This window comes from Bactrocera tryoni, chromosome 4 (genome assembly GCF_016617805.1).
Source record: "Bactrocera tryoni isolate S06 chromosome 4, CSIRO_BtryS06_freeze2, whole genome shotgun sequence".
NCBI lineage: Eukaryota > Metazoa > Arthropoda > Insecta > Diptera > Tephritidae > Bactrocera > Bactrocera tryoni.
This window is the reverse complement of record NC_052502.1, coordinates 76,631,852-76,657,257: the sequence shown is the minus strand read 5'-3', so window position 1 is coordinate 76,657,257 and position 25,406 is coordinate 76,631,852. Positions and strand designations below refer to the sequence as shown.

Genomic DNA, 25,406 nt, shown 5'->3' with positions numbered 1-25,406 from the left:
CGACCGATTTCCCTGTAAATGGCCAGCAACGTTTCTTTGTCCTTACTACCGGAGTCGCCTTGAGGATCTTCTTACGGCTCTGTACTTTGATATTGATCGCAGTCGTATGCATTGTGAAGGAGTATGGACTATCAGTAATTTCTAAAGTTGTGACGTTGTTCAGTGTTAGAATTTTAGCCTCATCAACAATAATGTTGGTATAGACTGCATGTCTTCGTCCAGTAGGTCTTTAGGTTCGCTGTGGATTTAGTACGGGGGAGTTTTGGGCTTTTTGTAGTTAAAAAGCGTGAAAGGTCCAGGATATAGGCAGACTTTCCGGAAGTCGTAGTGCTGGCACTCGCCTATTGAACTAGCTAGCTGCTGATAGTAAAGTCGCAAACTGTGATAATTGCAGCCTTAAAGTGCTCTTCGGTGCTCTTAAGTGATACGTGCCCTTATTTTCATACTAATTTACTAAATTTTTATGAAATATTTAGCAATTTTATAAAAATTAGTTAACTCGAACTGAATTTTAAATATAACTAAACTTTTGACCGTCGCTTCTATCACTTCCACTTTATTTGACGAGCAGTGCTGCCAATGCAGTGCAAAAGTCAGCTTAAAATATCAGTGAAAAGTCCGTTGAATACCAATCAACCACAATTTTAAGCACACACGCATACAAAACACAACAAAGAGCGCACTTCAATTCAGACGGAGAGCGAGCAGCATTGCATTTGCCATGCGTGCATATATGCATGTGTGTGTATGTGTGTGTGGCAATTGGCTCTCTGCACGCATCTTCATTCGTAGGTTTTTGGTGCGCTCGCACGTTTGGCATGCAAACAAAATTCAGTATTAAATTGAAAATCTCGTTGTTATGTCGTGTCCGCACGGTTGGAATTTTTCGAATCCCCCTCTCAAACGGCACCGCCACACTCCCCGCGGTTGCAACTAACCGAATAGACAACCAAGCTAGCTGGCTTGCCCACCCACCTTAGGCGGGAGTTGTGTTGTGTGTGCACACAGTGCGGCTGCAACAGCTTGCAGGAGAACACACGAAAAACGGTACTTATCCTTCATTTTGTTGTGTGATGTGTCAAAAATCACGAAAAATTCATTAATAAGCGAAATGCAAGATTGCTGCATGGAAATGAAGTGGAAAATTAGTGAATTGCAAAGTGCGAGTGTGCAAGTGATGGACTGCAAAAGAGTGCGCGATGACTGGACAGCAATAGTAGACAGCAGCAGCAGCGAGTAGTGTAGTGAGACAAAGCGTGCGGTCAAGTTGGAAAAAAGATTTCGGTGCCAGCAAATATACGAGTATACGGGTAATTTATTGAAAAATAAGTTAAAAGTTTATGCGAGAATGTTGTGAGCGTGCAAAAGCGTTGGTAAAAGCAACAAAGTAGTGAAAATCTGTGTGAAAAAGTGTAAATACCACAGAGCAGTGAAAAAGTGAAGAAGTCAATATGGAAAACTTCCAGTTAAGCGCACGTCGAACGTATGCGGCATGGAGGGGGGCGTGTAAAAAAGCGCTATGTCGTACAAAGTATGTTGTGTACGACGGGTGGTGGGGCGAACGAACGAGTGGGAATCGCAGTATGCGTTGCGAGCGCTGGACTCACCAACACACACACATACACACAGATAGAGGCATAAGCATATTTACATACACCGACACACGCACACACGTAATACGGAGCGCTATAAAGTGTTTTATGTATATACAGTTGTATAAACGAAATGTGCGCCCATAATGCACAGTGCGCGCATACACCTACATACATACATATGTATACACATACATATTTATTTATATACGTGCATGCGACAGAGCGCGTATAAAAATATGTTGTTATGTGTGTGTGTACAAGCACTAAAAGGCTTACATATTTACATACATACGTTTTAAGCTAATGTATACATACAATAAACGCTCCCGCTGCTGCATGGCATGCAACAAAAAATAAATAAATGTATGAATGTAACAAGAAAAATAAGCGAAATAAAGGCAGACGTGCTATAGAAGCGGCTAAAGTGACTGGATGATTTACTGACTTACTGACTTATTTTGACTGACGCAATGACTGAATGACTGACAAAAAGGCGACTGAAGGAAAATTGCTTTTAAAAACAAAAAAAACTTTAACTTCAATTGCTTTGAAGGTAGAATACCCTTTACAAATAATGGAGTTTTCAGTTTGCATGACAGCTATTAGCGTTTTCTTTGACAATAATCCATAACAAATTTCATGAGGATAGCTCGTGACATCAAAAAGTTTTTATACAAGACTTTAGTTCAGTTTATGTCGCAGCTATGTATGTACATATAGTATATGCTATGGTCCGCTATCGACGGTTCCGACAAATGTACGGCTTCTTGGGGAGAAAAAGAGTGCTATCTCAAAAACAGGGTCTACGGACGGTCTAAATCAATTCAACTATAGAAAAACTGAAAGCAACACTAACAACAGGCAACATTAACTTTATTGAACCCAGCAAATATATTAAAAATCCATAAATATTACTGTCCAATATTTACATGTCTTTTAAAACAGGCAACCGTAATCCTTTTTAAACAAAAAATACATTATTACATTCCATAATTTAGTAAAATGTAGTAAACGCGCCCACTTTTTAATGAGTCGCTGCCGCTGTCAAACGCTTACAGTACGTACCGCAGCAAGGCATACGCGACGAGAGTGCAAGCAGCGTAGACACACACACATAACATATGTATATGAAACAACGCTCCAGGCATTCCAACTAGTAGTGATGAAAAAAAACCAAAAAATACAAAAAAAAACAGAAATTGTGTTATTTTATGTGCTTAATGCTATTTCCATGCTTCATACACTTTCCGTGTAGTTTTTTGCCTTTTATTACAAATTCCCTACGTACTGCTACAGCAGCTTCGTCAACATTTTCGTGTATCAGCGCTTCTGTGTATCTACAAGTTTTCTTATTTGAACGCAAAAAGAAAAAAAACTAACTTTCAACACAGTGCCAAATAATGACTGCGGAGCGCGCAAGCATTACCAATTTAAAGTGAGCGCAGAGAAAAAGAGTGAGTGAGCGCTTGCGTTTGTTTGTGTACGTGAGTGCATGCTCACTTGCAGTATCTGTGTGTGCCGTAGTTGCAAAAAGGGTGGGTGGGCGCACGGCAGCAAGGCAGCTATAAGTGACAATGCTGCCCAATCACTTCAAGAAAAAAATCGTTTTCTCAGCTGTTCGTACGCAAAAGCAGCGCTGTCACTTTAGTTGGTAGAGTGCCACTATAGCTGTCATGGAACTGTCAAAAATGCTATTTGACGTTTATATTTAACAGGCGCGCTCACATGCGCACGCACACTAATTTACTGTGCAGTGTATGTGTTTGACTCTCGACAGGAAATATACGACATTGCCGCTCTTCCGCTGCCAGCAACGCGCGCTCGCTCTCTGTATGTGCATCTTCATTTGTTTATTTACGTTGCAGCATTGCCAACTTGCGTATTTTTATTTTATCATATGTTTATATGTACATTCCAATAAGAAGCCAAGTATGCGGTTGTGCATGCTGCGCATGTGTATTTTTATTTATATGTGCGGGTGTGTGTGCGTATATGTTGGCTTCACGCGCAACTCGATTACGTCCATTAACTGACTATCCATGAATAATAAAAAAGTGTAGTAGAAATTTTAATTGAATTTGTTGTATATTTTAATTGAAAGCCGCTTAATTAATAATTCACCGTAATCTCAGCCGACAAAGTGCTGGAAATAGCGAAGTGACAGTGACAGCGCTGCTATCAGCAGTAAATGAGTGTCAATGTGAATGTCAAGCATAAAATTAGAATTGATACGCACATAGATACATAAATGCAACTATTTGTGAGTGAAAATGTGTATGAAGTGCAAAAAAATAAAAAAATACAAATAAATAAATTTAAAAATTTCTGCATTATAAATACTGATTTTTTCTAATAAATAGTTAAAAAATTAAAAAAAATCACCTAACAATTTTTTTATATTTGTTGAACCATTATAGCTTCAAAAATACTAAACATTTGAATTTTGTGTCAGTGTGTGTAATATTCAAAATTAGCAAAAATGTAAAAATTCAATTAGAAAATGTGGAAAACAAAGTGTTGCCAATTGGTATGTGCCACTATACTGTCCGTTAATTCATAAACCTAAAATGCAAATCAACCATTTGGTTGTCACCAAAATTATCGGTTTATCTGCGGCTGATCAGCAAAAGTGTCAAATTGGAATACGTCGGCTTCAATCTTTAGTTTGAATTTTCACGGACCAACAAATGTCAGTTGGATAGAGCAGAACAAGCATTGATCAGCTGTTTGCACGTGCAAAAGTAAGTAGCGATAGACATTAACTTCTGTTGCGAACATTATTTTGATATTAAGAATAGGAAATAGTCGCTGGGGACCAGATCTGGAGAATATTCAATTCATGGTGTCATTGACTTGGCGAAACAGTACTTCACGATGCCATAAGCATACCAGCCGATTGTGGCGTTTTATCGACGCTTTGGAGCGGTTTTATAGTGTGTAGTCCACTTGAATGACTGGTGATTGGATTTCGAAGTGAAATGATGGAGCCATGTTTCATCCATTGTCACATATCGACGATAAAACTCGAATTTATTACTCTTTATACATAGTCTTCAAACACTGCTTCGAATCATCAAGTCGTCGTTTTTTTTTGGTTAAAAGTGGCACCCACTTTGTACAGAGCTTTATTACACCCAAATATTCGTTAATAATATGATATCTTAAGAGTGCAGGCACTTCCAGAATTATTTTGTGGACTTTTTTGATGTTTTCGTCGGTAACAACCTCTTTTGGGCGTCCACTGCGTTCACCGTCTTCGGTGCTCTTTTCATCACGTCTAAAATGGCATACTAATCATTGATGCCATTCTAGTAGTAGTCCATCTTTGCGTCAGGCCGGCGACTTTTCAATTGACCTGTTAATTGTAGGGCTTTGATTTTCTTCTGGTTATGTTTGAATTGAAAAAAATCTCAGCAGGTCTTGAAGCACAGTTTCTTCTACTCAATATTATTTGAATATCAACCAAACTGCGGTACAAAATGGCCTGGATTTTTCCGAATATCAAGTTACGGAGTACCTTTCGTTGAGCGATCCGATCAGCTTGTGTTTTACTTCGAGTTTATATAAAACAGACTTAACGCACTCGTCTTTCCGTATTCTGACGTTAATGTGGACCTCAAATACTTAGACATTTAGTTTGAATTATAGAAATGTTCAAGAGCATAGTTCCTTCGTCTCTATATTACTCCAAAGAATATCAAACCGTGGTTAAAAGCTTTGGCGACACCACTGCTCTGGAATATCTATTTCTGTCCCAATTGTTTCCGATATACATATGTTTACATAAGTATATCGATGCTACGGATCACGTTTTGTGCAGAGATCCGATCAACTTGGGAGTCTTCTGCAAGTTAGTATAAAAAAAAGTTATAACGCGCTCGGCATTCCGTATCGCGACTATGTAGAAACGTGGACCACACATAATTTATTTTATGTATTCATCTAATATTTATATATCGCACATACTTCACTGATTTGATTGCCCACCCAGCAATCAAAACAATTTAGGCGCCAATCACGCCCACCTACTTCCACGCTCAACAATTTCCAATTACAACAAAACGCTACATTTGTTTTCTCCGATACAAGCGTTGCTGTTGTTTTTGTTATTTTTCTATTTGGTTCGCATGTTTGTTACGTTGTTTACAGGTGGATCGCGTGTGTTGATTTTCGATTTACTACTTAACTTCATTATCTCTTCACATAATTTAACGATAATGAGCACGGAAAACCGAAAAGCGATAGCAACAACAACAGTAAATAAACAAAAAAAAAAAAACAAAATAACAACTGCTGTCTATTTAGCTGTGGTGTAGCGGGAGCGAACTCCGAAAAGATAGATGAAGCAAATAATAACAAATGTGTTGTAAGGAAATATTAAATCCAAGTAAATTATTTACTCGCGGTGATTTTTTAATTGAAAAGCAAACAGCAACGCAAGGTCGTTCCGAATACTAGCCGCGCTCAAGTGAAGGGGTTTCTGACTACGGTGCTTTGTTTTTGAACTCTTGGCTGCCAACGGGTTGTTAGTGTGGTTGTCGGTGCTTAATGGAGTACTCGTAGTTTGTAGCCGCCAGCACTGTGTTATCGCGCTACGCTGTCTGGCCGCTTTTCTTGATTTATTTGTTTTTTATTTATTTACTTTTTGTTTATTTTTTATTTGAAATGTGTTTCTGTGGAGTTGCTTTGTATCTGTCGAAGTTTTTTGGCAGCGTAAATATGCATTTTTGTATGAATGAGGTAACTGAAAGCAATCTTTAATCTTTTTGAAATTTGAAAAAAGTTTTTGTGTAAAAAAAAATTATAAAAAATTCAAATCACATATGGATAGTCTTTTCGTATTTCTAATCAAACTTCAACTTCTTTTTAATTTATTTATCATAACAAATAAATAAGCAAATATACATCATTTTGATCGACCACTTTTTGTCATTTTTCTGCTAGAGACTTTATTCCATCAGTGCAAAACTTTCATCAGTTAAAAAGGAAATTGCGAAATTTCCCGAATGGAAGCGAGCGAACCATTGTTGTGCTACACGAACTGATACAGCACCGTCTCCGTAAACTTCACAAATGTCATTGGTGGCATTCTGGCCTCTTTTATACAAAAATTTCAAAATATAGCGAAATTCTTCATTACTTTCACTCATTTTTGAACAGCTGTAACTTTTTTTTCAACTTCCCCCAATTTAATACTTTTTTTGTTTTAAAAGAAGCTTAAAACCTCACCTTTCCAACACTGTATGGTATGACACAATGTGATTGGTAGCGCTGGAGACAATCGACTTCAACGATATCTACTGACAAACTACGAAAAAACTTTTTCGACTGCCGTAAAAAATTTGTTTTCTCGTTAATTTTTGCAAAATCAATTTATTGCTATCTAAAATGTACAAAGAAGGCATATGCTTATTTTGCTAAGAGCAAGCTACAAATGTAAACAAACCTTCGCTTACTCTCCGCTGCCGTCACAATTCTCTTCACGCTCTTCATTGAAGTATCAGACCTTCAGTGCTCCAATTTATTGCAATTAGTCTTCTGTTCTGTTTGCGTTTTCACCATTTAAGTAAATTGCTTTTCTGTGTAGACAATATCTGACTTTGCCTCGGACTTTTCAGACAAGCTAAGATAAATCAGCACTGAATTTCGCAGATTCTTCTGAAAATTCAAACAATGACAAACCCCTGCTCTGAACTTGCCTTATTTTTCCACTAACATTTTGGTCACTAGAGATTACGGTATTTAGGGTTTTGGACAACAAATATACGACCCTAACTTCTCAACTTCATGACTTGCCCCATAAAGACCTAACTACTACTATTTTCTATCACTTCTTTCTAGGTCAGTAGTCTACAAATTGTCAATAAACTGATATTTCAGGTTTGAATTATTAAACTTCTCCAATCTCCAAAAGAGAGAGAGAGCGACTTATGAAGGATTTAAGAAGTTTGTTGTTGTTGTATCGCCAAAAAATATTCTTGTAGTGATTTTGAGGAATTATGCCATGTTTACAGTCCTAGGCTGGATAGCAATCCGCTTTCGCTCCAGTTACTTAGACCCGACGTGCGTGGGAACGGTTAGGAAGTATGTCTACACCTGTGGGTCAAATAAATATAGCTAAGTACCCTTTCTTCTATATGGTATGTGTCTTGAAGTTTTCCAACTTGTTTGAAATCGATACCGAAGAAAGAGTCTTAGCAAAAGTGTGAATCGGTGTCGATCCTAAAATTTTAGTATAATTAGTTTATCATAGTTCATGAGTGTGGATGGAGCTTCGCCATTGGATTTAGCATGGTGGTCACAATTTGAAGAACTATCCAGATAAAAAGAGTTAATGAAGTATGCCCGGGTTATCTAATGACCTATCTGAATTTGGTCACTCCTCACAGTTTTATCAGTTTGTACCACCTGATCTTTCCTATTCTCGTACTAATGTATTTCTTTCGTCACATTCATCAGCTACTCGTTTCAACATCACTTTTTCACTGTAAACCTGATGTGAAAGTCTACATAAAACCTACTACATCCACAGCATTCATCCAAGAGGTCCAGGGTGTCAACGTGTACGCGTGACATAACTATCAACGCCTACAGAGATGTCAGGTGTAATTACGTGCAAGAAAGTTGCAGAGGAAAATTGAATAAAGCAGAAGAAGAATAAGTGTTGATAAACGCTGGCGATGCTAACCGATTTCCTGTCTACCTAGTACTTGGAAGCGCCAACATCCACTGCCTATTCCTGCTCTACTCTCTCAACACTTAACTCTTTGTTATGCGTTGAGCCTGTCATTACCGCCATAGAGCCTGCTCAAGTGTGCGGGCGTAATCATAATTCATAGACGAATTGCATGGGTGTGAGGGTATATTTCGCGCATTTGTTGTTTTTGCTACTGCTTTTGCTGTCAGCAACACATGACGTATGTCGCGCAGAGACTCGCATCCTTCCTTGCGCCTCGAGCGACAGCCTGACATACAAGCGAGTGCGCAAAGCGCCTCCGAGGTGAGTACACAAGTGAGGGTGGATTTCCGGTGGCGTTGTGCGACGTCTGACATCGAGCATCCGCAGAGCGTTGAAAATGCTCTGCACTTAACTGCTTACATACTCGTGAAAAAGTGGAAAAAATGCCAGTTGCTGGGCGTAAGCAAAAATGTTGAAGCGCTTGAGCGCGCGGGTGGACAAGCGGCTTGACAATCAGCTACTTAATTGTTGCTGTTGTAAGGGGCGCAAAAAAAAAAACAAAAAAAGCGTAGGCAACCAGCGTATTTCTTGATGGTTGTGGGGCGGCGTGCGTGTTGGGACTCTTGTTCAGCCAACGAACCGGAGATCACAGCGCTGTAGCGTTGTGCGGAAACGTTGACGGATGCACGACCGCACGCACAAACAGTTAAACTTATAAATACAAGCATAAGTTATCATACGCACTACTGTGATATAAGACGCGTACAAACAAATACATACATACGCACATATACACGCGCAAGCTAACGGTTTTGTTGAGTTTATTTGTTATTTGCCTGCCACCAACAAGCAAATATACAAATACACAAACGAGCGCAAACACACATACAAACAACGGCAACGCAATGCGTGACAAATACATGCCGCTACTTACACCAGTAATATGCATGTATGTATGCATGCGGTTAACATGTGCGCACTGCTTACCATATGTATTGTTGCTGTTGTTACAATTGCTTGTTTGTTGCTGTACATGCAAGCGTCGGTCGTGTTGCGCTGCATTCATTTATTTTCGTTTCTGTTTCCTTTTTGTTTGCACTGGTGTTGGCTTTTTCGCGCTTTGGACGCTTGTATGGCGCGTTGCTGCCGCTAGCTTCCATCCAACATGCAACAACGCGCGTACGGCTTTTCATGGCATACTTGCTGGCGTTACGTCTTGTTGTTGTTATTATTTTATGTTGAAAGTTCTCTGCTGTGCGCGCTTTTTATCTGCCATATCTGGCCATACCTGCGTGTGTATGTGTGCGATCGCAATTCGTGCGCGAAAAAAGGCGCGAAATAGCTTTCTGAATTGTTAACGAAGCGCTTTTTAATATTTTTTCCATTTTCAGTTAGCATTTATGCTTTTTATTGTTATGCTTCAATTGTGAAATGGACAAAGGGAGTGTAATAAGCCAGGCTTAGTTCTGTTATTTTTGAGGAAATTAATTTACAAAAGACTCCCGGAGCTGCGATGGGTGGCTCAAGCTTATTTCGATATGGTGAATTGGAATCACAAGCTCCCAAATTTGATTTGTATCCATGGAAGTAAATTTTCTGGGACCAGTAAAGTTCTTTGCAGGGGAAATGAAATACAAAGCTCCAAAATTAGATTTTGGGCAAAAAGAGGTATAGACCCGAAAATTCGTTGATAAGCCCTTGAGCCTTTGAAATTCCGCAGCGATCAGTCAACCAGTTGAAAAGATCTTCCCTGTATAGTTAACCGATGGCTTTCATTATCCTTCTGTTAGCCGACTGACAATGATAGGTGGTGAAGCTCGCCTCTAACTTTGTAAGAAAGCATACTTCATCATTCCATATACATATGTACAAATTGTATATGATGTATGATAGACATTGCGACGTCCCATGAAACTACTAAGAACTTAGGAATTCTGAAGGCATCTGAACTCAATTGGCTACTGGTTTTGGGACTGTTGGACAAATGTTTATCAATAGACTAAATAATATTGTGGTAAGCGTCGTCATAAAACATTCAGTAGGGATTGCTGATTTAAAGCTTGCAGAAACTTGTCAACATTTAGCTCAGCTCTCGATAAGCCTCCAAATATACAAGTACCATAATTTTTACAAAGTGAATAGGTAAAAACTTTGCGTTTTGAACTTGAGAGCTCGAGAAATCTAAAGATGTATTTATGAAACTTTAACCAAAGTTCAGACCGACATAGATCACATATAAACCCGCTGAACTCAAAAGCAGTATATCTATAGACTTACAGACGAGTTTCCAAGGTTTTCATGCATACCTTAAGAACACTGTTCAAGCGCGAGAACTCCAAAGATCCAAATTTTGAAACTTAAATCACACATCAGACGGTAAAAGACCACCGAGTACTTTGCTGAACGCTGGAACCTTATGTCCACTTATATGTATACTCATAAACGAGTTTCCAAGGTTTACACTCGTACATGTGTGTACGGTGTTCATACACTATTCAAACTTGGGGACGCTCCATCTTTTGTTACTTCAATTAAACTTTAGACGACCACAGACCACACATTAACTTGGTGAAGTCTATTTAAGCTCGGAAACTCTGAAGACCCAACTTTTGAAACTTTGTTAGAACTGCAGATAGTCATGGACCACATATTAACCTGCTGAACTCAAAAGCAGTATGTCTAAAAATCTATCAAGCTCGGGAACTATAAAGATCCAACTCCTGAAACTTTGAACTTAGCCGGTCACAGACCACATATATGTAAACCTGTTGGACCCAAGGGTGAGCTGTTAGGTAACAATTACAAAGAAATTGTGATTCCTCTCGGCTAAATGGTGGGGGCCACACAAATGAGCTTTGCCCACCATTAACCCAATTTTCAGCAAAATGTGCACTCTTTCGTGCACAATATTAAAATTACTTTGCTGAGCGCATAATGCGTTCATACAAATATTTACAAAGCCTTTCAATTAACAACGCACTCAACACACAACACAATTCAACGCGAATTCTTCAAAATCCTTGCAACTAATTCCCGAGGTTTTGTGTAGCGACTAAAACCAACTAACTGACTTCGGCTGTTATGGCGAATACCCGCCACATGGCAGAAAGTTGAGCACTACACGGCATACACTTGCCCACAAGTGCTTGTGTCCCCATTGTGAGCTCATAAAGCAGGCATTGTCTCTATACGACTGGCGCGAGGGTTGCCTGCGCGCTTGGTGTTGGCTTTCAAATACTCAAAAACTCAAGCGCTCGACAAACAGCCAACGAGTCAAACTACACAGGATGCGCGCTGAGCAAGAAAAATTTATAATAATGAAACGTTGCAAGTTGTGGCGAAAAGTGGGTGAAACAGTACTTATAACACAGCAACTGACGCGAGTTGTGGATGCGTGCGGCGCAAGCAAACGGCAGGCAAGCTCCAAATCCGTCTAACAAGTGGATTAAGTGCGCGAAACATGTCACCAACAGCCGGCAGACAGTAGATAGGCGAGCGGCCGCGCTTCGTGTAAGAGCTGTGAGTATGTGCGCGCAACTGCCTCGGTTTAAAAGTGTGCTAGCTTGTGTGGCGCACTCACATGTCACTTGTGGTTACACGGTCGACAGTTTATGGACTCAACACAAGCCGCCAACCACCAAACCCCCAAACTACTAAGGCAGCGCGACTTCGTACGTTATTGTTGACGTGTATTGCATGTAGTGCCGTGTAGGCCGCTGCCGCCTCTACATCTGCCGTCGCGCTTCCGCAATGGCAAGCACACGTCCTATCGCCACCTCTTGCTGTCGCTGCTTCAGTTCTGCGCACTTTTTACGCTACTTTTTTGCGCTATTTTTTCACGCTACTCAACATTCATTATTCGCAACGCCAGCACACCAGTGCGCTGCTTCGTTTTGCATGCAACGTTGCATTTGTAAAACTCCTTTATGCGCTGTCGCCGCGCTCAAGTATTGACATATGCTGATTTGCTGGCATCACTTATTTTTTATGGATCCCATATAGTTTTGCATCCTTTCGCCGAGCACTTCTGGCATTAGAGGTCTGCTCATGAATACGCTTTGCTTGACAATCCTTTACGACGTGTGTCATTTTATAGCTGTTATGGCTATTGTTGCTGTTGTTTTTGGCTTGTAGGGATTTAATTCACTAAGCGTTCGTTAGGTTAACGAATCGGCGTGGCGTCAGTATACATGAACTGGTGTTGAGCAGACAATTACCGACAGAAATGTGCCATGAAGGCGATTAAGCGCCGATAGAGGCGCGAAGTGAACGTTTGGAGCATAGCGTGTGGAAGAAAAAAACTTAAGTTGTTCGGTAATTGAAAAAAGGACTTCTAATTTACGAAACGCCACCAAGCGGTGTTTGTAGAGTGTTACCATCCTCTGTTCTTTTTCGCGTTCTCTGTTTTCGCTTCGTGTTTAGCACGTGCGAGTGCTTAGCCCGTTAGTCAATTGCGTATTTGAGCGCAACAAAACTAAGCTTTTAGTAAGAAGTTTAATGAATGTGCTCTAATTATCGGCGTATTTGAAATGCTTGTATTGTGAGCGCTTTTTAATAGAACTTTACTTTCTTTACAGGGGAATGGGACCTAAAAAGCGTCTCATAACAGCAGCTGCCGCCGCCGCTGGCGCCACTACCACAGAGCGTCAGCAACGCTCGTCGAGCAACCCAGTCGCAACGGCGAAAAAACGTCCTACACCGGGCAAAGCACACTGTTCGCCAGTGGCGCGTAAACCGATTGCCGTTGCCAGCAACGCAACGACGGTGAAGCGTAGTACGCACGGTCGGACGCCGTCCCCAGCTAAGAAACAGCAAACAGTGGTCAGTAAAGAGCACGAAAAAATTAAGGAGGCAGAGAAAGATAATAAGTTAGAGAAAACTGAAATTGAAAGCAAAGTGTTCGAAAATCTTGACACGAATCAAGGCGAAGTGGTCAAAGATATTGGCAACGCTGAAGCTGCTGAAGAAAGCTTAGCAAAGCATCAACCGAAAACGAAGCTCGAACAACCTGAAGATTTAGCTAGAAATGTTGCGCATACAATTAAGTCTACAAAGCGTACGCCCTCTCGAGAGAATGTGAAAAAATCGAACACTTCCGAGACGAAAGAAAAGTCTTCCTGCACAACAAACAAAAAGGTGGAGTCGGAGAAGCAAAAGGCTGATTCGGAACCACCAAGCACATCCGCCACTTCCGCCAATAGCAATAAAAGCAAGGTGGAAGATCGTAAAGATGGGAAGAACAAAGCAATAAGTAAAATGCTCAAGAGTCTTGATATACAAATAAGCGGTTTCGATAATATACTGCCAAGCGAGGAACGCATACAAGATACGCTAAAATCTTCGATATCAGAGAACGTGAAGACGAAGTCGCGTGCAGCTGCGGTTAAAGTGATAGCAAGCTTAAATCCGCCAAAATCGAACATAGCGCGTATTAAAGCTCGACAAGAGGAAGATAAAAAGGAGAAGGCTAAAGAAAAAGATAAAGACAAAGATAAGGAAAAGGAGAAAGACAAGGATAAAGATAAAGAAAAAGGGAAAGACAAAGGTAAAGAAAAAGAAAAAGAGAGAGTGGAAGAAAACGATTCAAAGTGCAAAGAAGCAGAAAAAACAATTGATGCGGCAGAACTCAGTAAGGAAATCTCAAACATACACACAGACGAATCTCCAATCATCCTTAACGAAACCTTAAAATCGAATAAGCATACGTTAGACTCTGTCAAAGAAGACACTACAAAGAGTAGCGAATCTCAAGCGGCTCCCAGTGAAACGGACAAAAATCCTACTGCCAAAATGGCACCCAAAAAAAAGATAACGGCTAAGCGTGCCAATAAGACCGACGCCAATCAAAAGAGCAAAAAAGCGCCTTCTCAAAAATCAAACGATGATGAGTCCAAAGCACAGAAACAAAGTGGCAATCCTAGAAATGATGCCATAGTTGGGACACCTTTAAAGAAGAGACTACTTAAGGCCAAACTTTTAAAGAAATCTACTGAGGAGGCCAAGGAGGAAAACGCCGGAACCAGCATGCCAACTGAAGAGAAATCAGATCCGCAAGGTTGCAAGGCTGTAGAACCACCTGATCCACCAGACAAAGATAACGGAGAACCAAAGGCTGAAAAAACTCCTAAAAAAACGCCATCGCCGAAAAAAGTGAAGACGAATCCAAAGAATCCAGACAAGTGCAATATACAGGAACCTGCGAAGACAGTTGTAGAACCTTTAGAGCTAATAGATAAAGAAGAAACATTAAGAATAGTATTAGATGCTAATACAGAGGTAGTGCAAATGGATATAGAAGAAATGCCGGTTTGTGCAAGCGCTCCCAAAGAAGTGGAGCACAAGAAGGAGGAACTGGATGTTAAGCCACAAGAAGCGGACGTCGAGATTGTGAAGCTGGAGCCACTGAAACAGGAAGAAATCTCTGAAAAAGCGGGGAGCTCTGCCCCGTGCTCACCACTTATTGGAAAGAAGCAAATGTCAAATATTAAGCATAGATTGCAAAGCAAGTACAAAGTGCCGCCAGTGAAGTCCAACCCCACTGCCAAGATGGCGGGTAAGAAATCTAAATTTGCGCAAAAGTTGGCAGTTGATAAATCAAACAGTTCTGCTGCCAATGATATCTATGACTTTCGTTCTGGCTCTGAAGAGGAGGATAATATTAAAATGGATCTTCCTACATTGAAGAATCTACGTGAATTCGCCGATGAGGAACACAAAACCAAATCCATTAAAGAGAGTCTCAAGAGCAAAGAAACCTCGTTGGATATTGATGAAAAGAAAACAAAAGTGGAGGAGGCACTAAAAGAAGAACAGTTGCTAGAAGGGCCGGAAGAGATTAAAAAGTTAATCGAAAATTCTCAAACTGAAGAAAAAGCAAAAGAGGACACTGATGAAAAAGAAGCTGACAAATCACATAAAGCTGACGATGTTTCTCGAGCTGTTGCTCAGTCTACACCTAAAACTAAAAAGGTAGTCAAGTCAAAGGTGACAAAGAAAGTTTACAAGAAGAAACCCTTGATAACAAAGAAAATTATAAAAGCAGTCAAGGTAAAAATGTTACAAAAGACGGAAAAACCAAAAGTGAAGAGCAGTAAAGTACAAAAAGACTCCTCTACGGCAAGCAGCGACTCGGAAGATGAAAAGAAGCTAATCGACTTTGGTCCTAAACGTCATCGCATGGCCTCACTAAATGCCTTAGCCAAGGTACAGTGTCTTTATGAGAACGAATCACGCACAGCGTATGAGCTGGGTCTGTCAAAAGCAACACAACTTCCACCCAAGATCCGCACTGTGGATGGTAGTGAAGATGAGAAGGACAAAGAAAAAGAGAAGGATAAGGAAAAAGAGACGGATGAAAAAGGCAAATCAAAGAAGGATAAAAAGAGCGACGAAACTAGCAAAGCCGATGAGCCGCAGAAAGCTGAATCAGATGATGAACCACAAGAGGTGGAACCAAAGCGAGAATTGCGTCATGTACCCGGCGGCCGCGGACTCGGTAAGCATTGGGAATTCGAGGAAAGTGGTGACACTGAAGATGAGGAGATAGACAAAATGAAACTGAAGCGCAAGAAATTACAGAAAAAGTTGGCGAACAAGAAAGAAAAGGAAGCTGAGAAATTAAGAGAAAAGGAAAGAAAAGAAGAAGAGGCCTCGAGTAGCAAGATTTCCAAAGCTAAGGAAGATAAAGACAAAGAAAAAGATAATTCTAAAGAAAAGGATACTATCAGAGTAAAGCGCAAGTATACAAAAATTAAGAAGCCATTGAAGAAGATAGTAAAATTGAAGACCGATACTTCCGATGGTGGTGAAAACACCGAAGTAAGCGATAATGAAGGCAAAGCCGAGGATAAAGAAAAATCAAAGGTGCAAAAAGCAAAATTAGAAGCTCGAAAACCACCAAAGAAGCGCAAGCGCATGCTACGTGAGGAACTAATTGGCGATTACAAGGGCATTTTGGCGCGCAAACGTATGGCGAGTTTGAATGCCAGCGCCATAGTTGCGGCCACTTACGAGGTGGAACGTCATCTTGATAAAAATCTTGCCTATGGCAGCTACGATAGTACCGATGGTGAGGAGAAAACATCTACGCCGGCAAAAAAATCTAAGGATGTGGCAAAGGACTCTAAGAAAGCGCCCACAGCCACAGTAACATCCAACGAGACTGCAAAAGATACTGGCGAAGTCACTGCCAATACTACGGCCACAGCCAATAGCTCGAATGCGTCTAATGCCAGCGGCACTGCTAGAGAGTCGAGGCCGTTGAATTTGAATGAAGAGAGCAACGACTCAAAATATTCAAAAGATACCAAAGAGACAAATACAGATACAACTACCACAGCCGGTTTTCGCGATTCGGGCAGCACAAAGGACGCTAAAGACTCCAGTCGACCGACTTCATCCAGCGTAGTTATCGTACAGGATACCGACGTAACTATCACGGGTGTGTATGTGAACTCCACAACGGGTTCTGGTCAAGAGGCATACTGTAAAATGCAATACCGTGTCCAATCGAGTGTTACCGAGGAACGAGTGTTGCGTCCCAGTTCGGTAGATCCACCTAAATCTTACACGCCGTTGAGCGCGCTCTCTAGCATGTTGCCGCCAGGTGCGTCAACAGGTGGAGCAATGAGTGACGGTAAGTTATAGAGTTTTTATCATTTTAATTGATATTAATTTAAATTTTTCTCTACCGCCCCACACAGCGCAAGTGTCACCACCACCACCACCGCCGCCCACTGCAGTCGGCAATACCTTACCTGAAGCACTCAGCGGTGCTGGCATGTATCACGCCAGCGATTTGGGACTACATCCCGAGCATGGTGCGCCTGAACATGGCCCACCACCGCCCTCGTATGCAGCCGCCGCCGCTGCGGCAGCTGCTGCCTATCATGCACATCATATGTCGCCAGCTGCAGCCGCCGCCGCTGCGGCCGGCATGCATGTACATCATCAACATCAATATGCACACGCACATGCGCATCAATATCCTCAAGTAGGCGGTGAACATGGCATGCATGCTGGGCCTCCAACCACAGCTGGTGGTCCGCCACCACCGCCGCCACATCTCTATCAACCACCGCCACCGTCACATTACGGACCGCCGCCGCCACCACCGCCCACATCGAGCGTGGTTGGACCGGTGCGCTGTGATGTGGTATCGCCACCACCAACTTATCGTTCCAGCGTCTATGCGCCACCAACTGGACCGCCGCATCAACAGACAGCGCCCAGTGGCCTGCTGCCACCGCCACATTCCACGCTCTCCATGACAGCGGGCAGCGGTGCGAGCGCCTTCTGCGCGCCCAACATTCATCATCATCAAGCACAGCATCAACATCAGCACCAGCAGCAGCAGCAACAACAATCAGCAGGACCGCAACAGGACGCAAGTGGTGAGTCTCCAAAGCAAATTATTTTATATTTATTGTTTATTTGTATATATACTCATAAATATGAGAAGGGTCAGTAACATTTTATTAACAAAAAACCCTACAATGATCGTAACTGTAGTTGTATAGTTAATATGTATATGTACACAACTTGTGGTTACATTTCAGTTAAGCTCTCTAATGCATTTATATCTTGTCTTCTCCGCTATTGCTGCTATGCTGCTTGATGCTCCCTACCTCGCCCACACTTTAACATTCATATAACCTCCTCTCAAAGCAAGCAAGTGTAACGGCACAGTTCGTCTCTCCTCATGCCAATTAAATTTTTAATTGGATCTCGGGTAGGTCGTGTTCTTCAGCTCTTGTGCTTAGCTCATCCGGGTTAGTTGAGTTGAAGCATTGCGAGGGCCGCCTTTTCTGCCGCCGTGCCAACTTAAGTAAAAGCTTTTTAACCCCTAAAGTGACAGATTAAAGAGCATAGAGCGGAGCTGCTTTTGTAATTTGCTTTTCTCCTATACTCTTATATGGGTTGTGGTGAATCTATGAAAGTGTCTAGAAAATAGCAATGAAGGTCTCGATTTATAAATACTGCATACAATTATTCTTTCAATTTTCCGATTCCAAGATATGAAAAAGTAGCAATTTTAATTATCTTTACACCACCTTGTAACGTTTGCCCTCAGTCGCTCTGACCTAATCAAAACGCAAAGTTTCCCCCTCATCTCTATCACATATTTACCATGTCTCCAAGTGTCGCTTCATGCATATTTAAGCGAGCCTGCTTATGCTTTGACATTCCGTCAATTCAATGGTTATGTGTTCACAGTTCTGTTGAGGTTAGGCCACACTGCTGTCTTGCTTGCTATACACGCCCCTTTCACACATTCACACATTACGGTACTTTCGTATTTGCATTAAATGCGATTTAATTTATCATTATAAGCGTTACTAGTGCGCCTGTCGACCCAAATGGCTGTCTGACTGACTGCCTGACGAATGAGCGTGTTGGGAATTTCGCTTAACAAGCTGCCGAATCTTGTCAACATAATTTAATGGCTGCCAGTTTGGCAGGTGGCAGTGTTGTTGATTTTATAGCTGTTATTGTTGCTGTAGTAGTATTAGGCTGATTTAAGCACTTAAGTGTATGCTAAACATACATTTGTTTTCGTGCCGCTCATGCTTGTTGCTATTGTTCTTGTCTAATGTGTCAATAAAATCGAAATCTGTGTTAATTATTGCTTTTGCGGTGACACTTCAGCTGTTGGAGTTTATGCACTAAGACCGTCGGAATGTGCTTCTGTGTGTAGACTTGCGGTAGGCAATATCAAGTGAAGGAAAATATAGTAAGAAAATGTCGAAGGCAAGTGGAAGTTCGATAAAATATGTGACAGTAAGAAGCAAAAAAATTATTTTATGTGTCTTAGCAGCTTATTGACAAAATATATGGAACTGCTCCCAACTTTCACAGGGTTGTTGTCTCTTCCAAGTGTTCCGATCTAGTGCTAGTCTTTTGGTTTAACTCCAACTCTTTTGAACCTTTGATATTTTGATGTCCAAATTTCGTATCTAGATTAGAGCGTTTCGACCTTTCCTTCGAGTACCTTGTGGACTTCAGTCTGTGTCTGGATCTCGTCTCAGAACATGCCCGAGCTTATCCAGTTTTCCTTTGAGCATACCGACCTCCTGTGTGTTTCGTTTGTGCGTGCCTAAAAGTCCGTTTTGCAGACGGTGATGAGCCAGAATGCAACGGTTTTTTGAAAACTTGTAGATTTTGATTATCAGAGAGATGCCAGGTTTCCTAGTCGTATAGTAATATGGGCTTTGTGGGCTTAACATTGGAGTTTAATATTTCTATTTTGATATGCCGCGAGTTGATCGAGGAGCTTCAAATCGCATTGAGGGTGCCGAAAGCTTGCTTGACCTCCTTTATGCGATGATGTCTGCCTATGATCCTTAGTTAACAAACATAATACTGCTCAAGTAAAAAAGGATTTCACATTTTCGAGTTCTATACCATGGACTTGGAAGTTCTTTGCATAGCTTGTCTTAATAAAGCTCAAATCTTTCGTTGCTCTTTCCAGAATTCATACTCATCGGCTCTTCCAATAATATGTATATCGATTTGTGTATTTAAATACATGAATAGTTACTTAAAGCAATTTTTTGTCAACTTATAACTGTAAATTGAACTCATGGAATTCAACAAGATAGTTCTGCGCCTAAAATTATACTTCAAAATTTTTTTCACATACATTTCTGCACACTTGAAAAACTATTAAATTGTTCTGCACTTCTAAATAACTGTATCATTAAGCATGCACACCTAAAAGTATGCTTCAAAAGTTAAGATCACTACTTTATTACCCAATCATGCAATTACTGTAAAATATTTCTGTTTTCGCTCTCTAAATTAATTTTCACGCACGATTAGCGTTTAATTGGCAGCACTTAAAGTTTGCTGAATGTGGAGATGGAGTGCGCGCTGCATTAATTACTGTTCATTAGAAAATTGTATGTAGCACGTAATATAGGCCACATGAAAGTATTTTAGTTTCAGAGTAATTATTGGACGAAATTTTAGTTTCTGCAGAGAAATGTATGAAATGAAATAATGAAACTGACATATTCTGCTAAGTCTGCTTGCTGTTTTGAAACCATTTCTCACCCCGTTATGTATTTGGTATGTTCTTAAAATTAGTTTTTTACTTGCTTGCTTTGGAAACCCGTCGTGCCAATTCATCAGCGGCTAAAGAATGTTTTCAGCTTCTATTTCTGCACACTTAATGCTAACATTTAAAAATAAAAACCAATAAAAAAGAAATAAAAGTGTCTCAACTGCAAAAGTTTGCGCTCAACGCGTTAAATATATAGCCTACAAATGGGGAGTGCGAGAAAAATGCGCAACTCGAGAGGAATCGGCAACAAGATGTGTGAACAAATTAATGAAATCAATTTGAAAAGTTCTGTACTTGTCACACACATACACACACACGACATACAGAACTCACAGGATGCCACAGCGGCCGAGACACACACACACTTATAAAGCGGGAAGAAAGCAATATATAATGACAACCGGCAGACAAACTTAGTGCGCTGACTTAAAGGTGGCTGCAAAGCTTGCCTCGAATTACAAGTTGTCTATTTACTATGTTCGTTTTTGTATTTCTCATACACTATAAACGTCCTCACATACATATAAACACAGCTGCAAATGAAAATGGAAAGGAAAAATAAGTTTCTCAACATGAAGTTTATTTCTTCATTAAAATGTTTTACTGCTTCAATATTACTTTTCGATTTTTCTTCCTCCCTGTGTGCTTTTTCTTTGTGTTCCACATCCACATTTGTTGTTTTATTTATTGTTGTCACTGCTTGCTGTGCGCTACAAGGAGTTGCATCAAGTTTTCAGCGCGTCTGTTTGTTTGCCAAGTGTTGACTGCGACCGGCACTGCTGCAATATGGATAGAAGTAGTTAAAGTGTTAGTTGTATAAAATATTTAGGTGTAAAGTATCTCTGAAAGCTCGTCTTACTTATTCATGCGCTTATATAGATTTCGAAGTTTACAATTGTAGCGATTAAATTAAACGTGAGTGCCGCAAGTACAATTCAATTCAATTGTAGACAATTCAAGCGCATCAATACTGACAGTGAGTTGGGGTGAAAATGTGCACCGAACTCTAGACGAAGTATAATGGGAAATGCACAGACATACATACATATACAAATAATGCAATAAAAATTGTGTTATAAAGTTTAATGAGCTCACTGCACGAAAATATGTATTAAATGTGTTGTAATGAAAGTAAATATTGAGCGCCAACATTTAATATCGAAAGTCGATAACCAGCAACAGTGTTTGATAACGTATGGGTGTTTCACAAGGCGCTGTTCACATTGCAATTTTTAATGAAAAATAATTAAAATATAAAATTGGCGCTGTCAGAAAATAAAAATATATACTATATATATTTACAGTGTGTAAAAATAAATCACATTTATTTTTTATGCGATGTTCTATTAACACACAGAAAAATATTACCAATAACTTACGTAGTAGCGCACACATCCACCCACAATTATACAGCAAAGTTCTTTCAACTCTGTCGCTTACGCTATTTTAGTACTTTTTTCTCGATAAATATAACACATAAAAATAAGTTGGCTCTTGAGCTCTTAGTATACTGTGGATTTAATGAAATTATTATTGCACTTATAACTTGCGCTGCTTACCGCCTGCTGTCCTGTGGCCGCACACACACGTGGCTAGTCGCTTTTGTTAGTGTGGTGTTGAAATCAATTTAATATTGACATAGCGTGTTGTTGTAGGAATTAACTTGAGTAACTTGCCAGCCGTGTGGCATGACTGGCAGCCTGCGAACGACGCGGTAGAAATTGATATACTGACATTTAATTGCACCTTTTCTCATTTCCTTTGATTATTTTGTGTGCTGGCGAAGAATAATTGAAAAAATGTTGATTAAAGTTGGATCGAAAAAGTGGCAAGTGGATTAATGAGTTGAGGATGCTGGTCTAATGCGAAGATATTGAATGATTTCGCAAAGTAATTTCGAATATGAGCAATATATAGCTAAGAAGTGCAAAGAGTAAGAGCAGTTGGCTAAAATAGAAAGAAAAGAATAGAAAACTAGTGCGCATACTGTCGAAAATTTACGGTAACGCAAAGTGCCACTTTCTAACTTAGATTACTTTTCTACCTCCCTTCGCTGTTTGCTCTGAGTACGCAAATTATGCGAGAAAGACGGCGTTAAAAGCAAAGTAAAATAAAGAAATATGTGTAATAAATAGCAGGTGCCAGAATTACAAATGTAACGCTTATAAAAATGATTGCTTAACGGTGCGTAAACAAACAGGTAGGGGCAGACGAAAACAAATAGCCAAAAGATACGACGCAAACTGCGTGACATTAATATTTCGAGTTTTGTGTGTGAGTTGCTTGAGTCATAAAGACAAACGATATATAAATAAGTTAGGACAGCAACATTTTTTTAAACACTCAATGATTTGAATAAGTAAATGTGGCCTACATGCAGGCGCAATCACTTCAAATGGCGCAAATCAATTTCATTGCATTTTGAAAATTGAATTTAGTATTTGTATTCCAATTGCTTTGATTTGCCTTTGTTGCTTTACGCTCAAGTAGTGCAAAAGTGAATAAAACTTTCATTGCACCTAAATGTAGGCAGCATTAGCTGCTTATCATGCGCGGCAGCAAAGGATTGCTGCATAATTCTTTCAACTTTGTTTTCACCGCACGCCGCACAGCATTGCCATTACGCTTTTCGTTATTTTATTTCATTTCGCTCTTATTACATTTCATCCAAAGTTCAAAAAGAATTTCTATTAACGCCGACAGCATTTCATCATTTTAGGCGCGGCCGAAAATAAAGCACACACACGCGCGCGCACCTAGCTGCTCAATTGAAAGCGCATAAGAAAGCAGGCAGTAAGCTGCTAAACTAACACGAATGACTTTGTTGAGTGCCGCCCACCCGCCGACTGCCGCCAGCAGCGTCAAACGGTCGTGTAAGCGAAAACGGAAAACGACAAAGAATGACAGGGTATAAAAAGTAGGGAAATTCTAAGAGCGCCGTGTTAGTGTAGGCAGTAAAGAAAGTAAGCGGCGACGCGACGCCGCCAACGGCCTATTTGCCATGCAGCTTTGCATACTTTTAGGCGCGCACAAAGCAACCAACATATAGCGCTTGCCATGTAGATTTCACTTGCTGCCTGATGATGACGGTGTGCTTTGTAGTTCGCATAAATAGTAGTAGTAGTAGTAGTTGTTGTTATTGTTGTTGCGTCACAGCTGTCCTCGTTACTTAACATGGCTGGCTTACAGCGCTTTGCCAGTAAATGTTTTTGTAAATGAGGACGAAGAATGGGGCCTGCGCTTGTCTAAATGTGTAATGTATTTTTATATGCCTAACGGTGTGTGTGTGTGTGTGTGTGTCCGCGCCTCACTGTAGTATTAGTAAAGGTAAATGACATCAATAGAGGTTGTGTGGGGAAAAAAGAAAAAACTGAAAAATAAGTATAAGTAAAAAGCGTATGGCAAATAGGTAAAAATGGAAGGAAACGCTCGCTTAAAGACGGTGGAGCAGCAGGCGCGGCGGCAGCAGAAAGCGATGGCAAGCGCCCCGCTATTTTCATATGCAGCGCAGCATCGGCATACAAACACATACACAATAAAACAGCGCAGTAATGTCGGCAAGTTATTACTTCCTGCTGCTGTGCAACGCTTTGCCGCCTAAATGTATGCTTTTCAAATAACTGAATGTGGCGTTTAGCAGCGTTGGCTGGTAGTAGTTCGAATATTTGCCGTTAGGCTACATGCGTGTACACCCCAAGCAATGGCGGGTTGATAAATATTCACACACACTCACACATTCATACATAGAAATGCAGGCTTATTACAGCATATCAGCATATTTGGCCAGCAACTAGACTGAAAGTGGGCGGGTTTTTGGTGACACGTATACGTGTGCGCGCGTTTGGGTACGTGTGTGCCTTAATCGCTACATAAGCCCTCAAATTACTAAGCATTTATATATTTGCAACAATAGTAGAAGCAGGCAATTGTTTGATGAAAAGCTCTACTTAGCTTACTTTTCAGTTGTTTGCATTGTTTGAGGTGTTTGGTTTTTATTTTTTGAGGAAAAAAGCATTTTTAGTTCGATTTTTTTTAAAATTCATTCCGTAGATAGCCTTCTAGAAGTTACAGCTCGAAAATTGAGTGTATGTTAGGTTAGGTTAGATGGCTCAATGGCTCTGATGGCGGGATATAACACTGAGACTGCTATTTACATTCCTTCGTGAAGTTAGTTAAAAATTTCCGTAGATCGATATGAGTTATCGACAAAGGCTCTTGAAGTTATCACAAATCTGCTTGGGTGTTTTTTTTCTACTTCTGCTATTTCACATGGATGTCTAAAAGTATGAGATCCGAGTTGTTTTAGCCTTCAACTAGGGCAGGCGAGAGAAAGTGTTGAGATGATAAGTCAAACTCTTCCAAGCAGCTTATGCAATTGGCTTTCCAGTAAAAAATTGAATCGAACCGTGTCCAGTTAGAACTCTTTCGACTATTAAATGGTTGAGTCCGAAGAGTATACTAGACTTCTTACTATTTACCCTGGGCCAGAAGGACCTTGCGACTGAACGACGTCTGTTGAGCTAATCTCAGACCTAACCATCCATTAGTGAACCGCACAAAGTCGACGTATCCATTCTGCAGCCTGAAATTCCGAACTCATCAGCTTTTCCTGTGTTTGACCATTCACTCAGTGTGATCATACACTAACTTGATGCTAGAGATACGGAGCCTAGACATTCCTTCGTTTAAACGTAGAACCAGCGAGGTCAAGGTTAATATCATTGCCCTACTATTGGTGTCAGGACTCTGCAGGATGCTGCGCTACGGTGCAGTAGATCTATTGCTAACTTTACGGCAGCCACTTCCGATTGGAAGACGCTACAATGGTCAGGAAGCCTAAAACCGGTGTTGATGGACAGTCTTCGACAGTGTACTCCTTCATCATCCCTCCCCACAAGCTTTGATGCATTCGAAAAAGACTTATTGTTCCCCTCCTTCTCCAGCGAGTTCTTTCCTTCCGTACCTACTCGAAGGTATTTAGGTATTTAAGCAGAAAAACTAGAGCCTGCCCTAGGCTTGGCGCGGCAAGCAATCCAAGTAACTGAGAATGTATATTCACATATTTAAG

General features: G+C 40.6%; 1 protein-coding gene across 3 annotated transcripts in view; it reads left to right on the top strand.

Moving 5' to 3' along the window:
- The first annotated feature begins 872 nt into the window (after positions 1 to 872).
- Positions 873 to 25,406, top strand: part of LOC120773424 — a 185,681-nt gene continuing 161,147 nt past the window's right edge. For 2 of the 3 annotated variants that reach the window (XM_040102300.1, XM_040102297.1), the window contains exons 1-4: positions 873 to 1,310; positions 4,013 to 4,336; positions 12,852 to 16,909; positions 16,977 to 17,666. In XM_040102300.1, coding sequence (XP_039958234.1) covers positions 12,856 to 16,909; positions 16,977 to 17,666 — 4,744 coding nt within the window. In that variant the 5' untranslated portion in view covers positions 873 to 1,310; positions 4,013 to 4,336; positions 12,852 to 12,855. The remainder of the gene's footprint in view (positions 1,311 to 4,012; positions 4,337 to 12,851; positions 16,910 to 16,976; positions 17,667 to 25,406) is intronic. The other variant, XM_040102298.1, reaches the window with a different exon arrangement.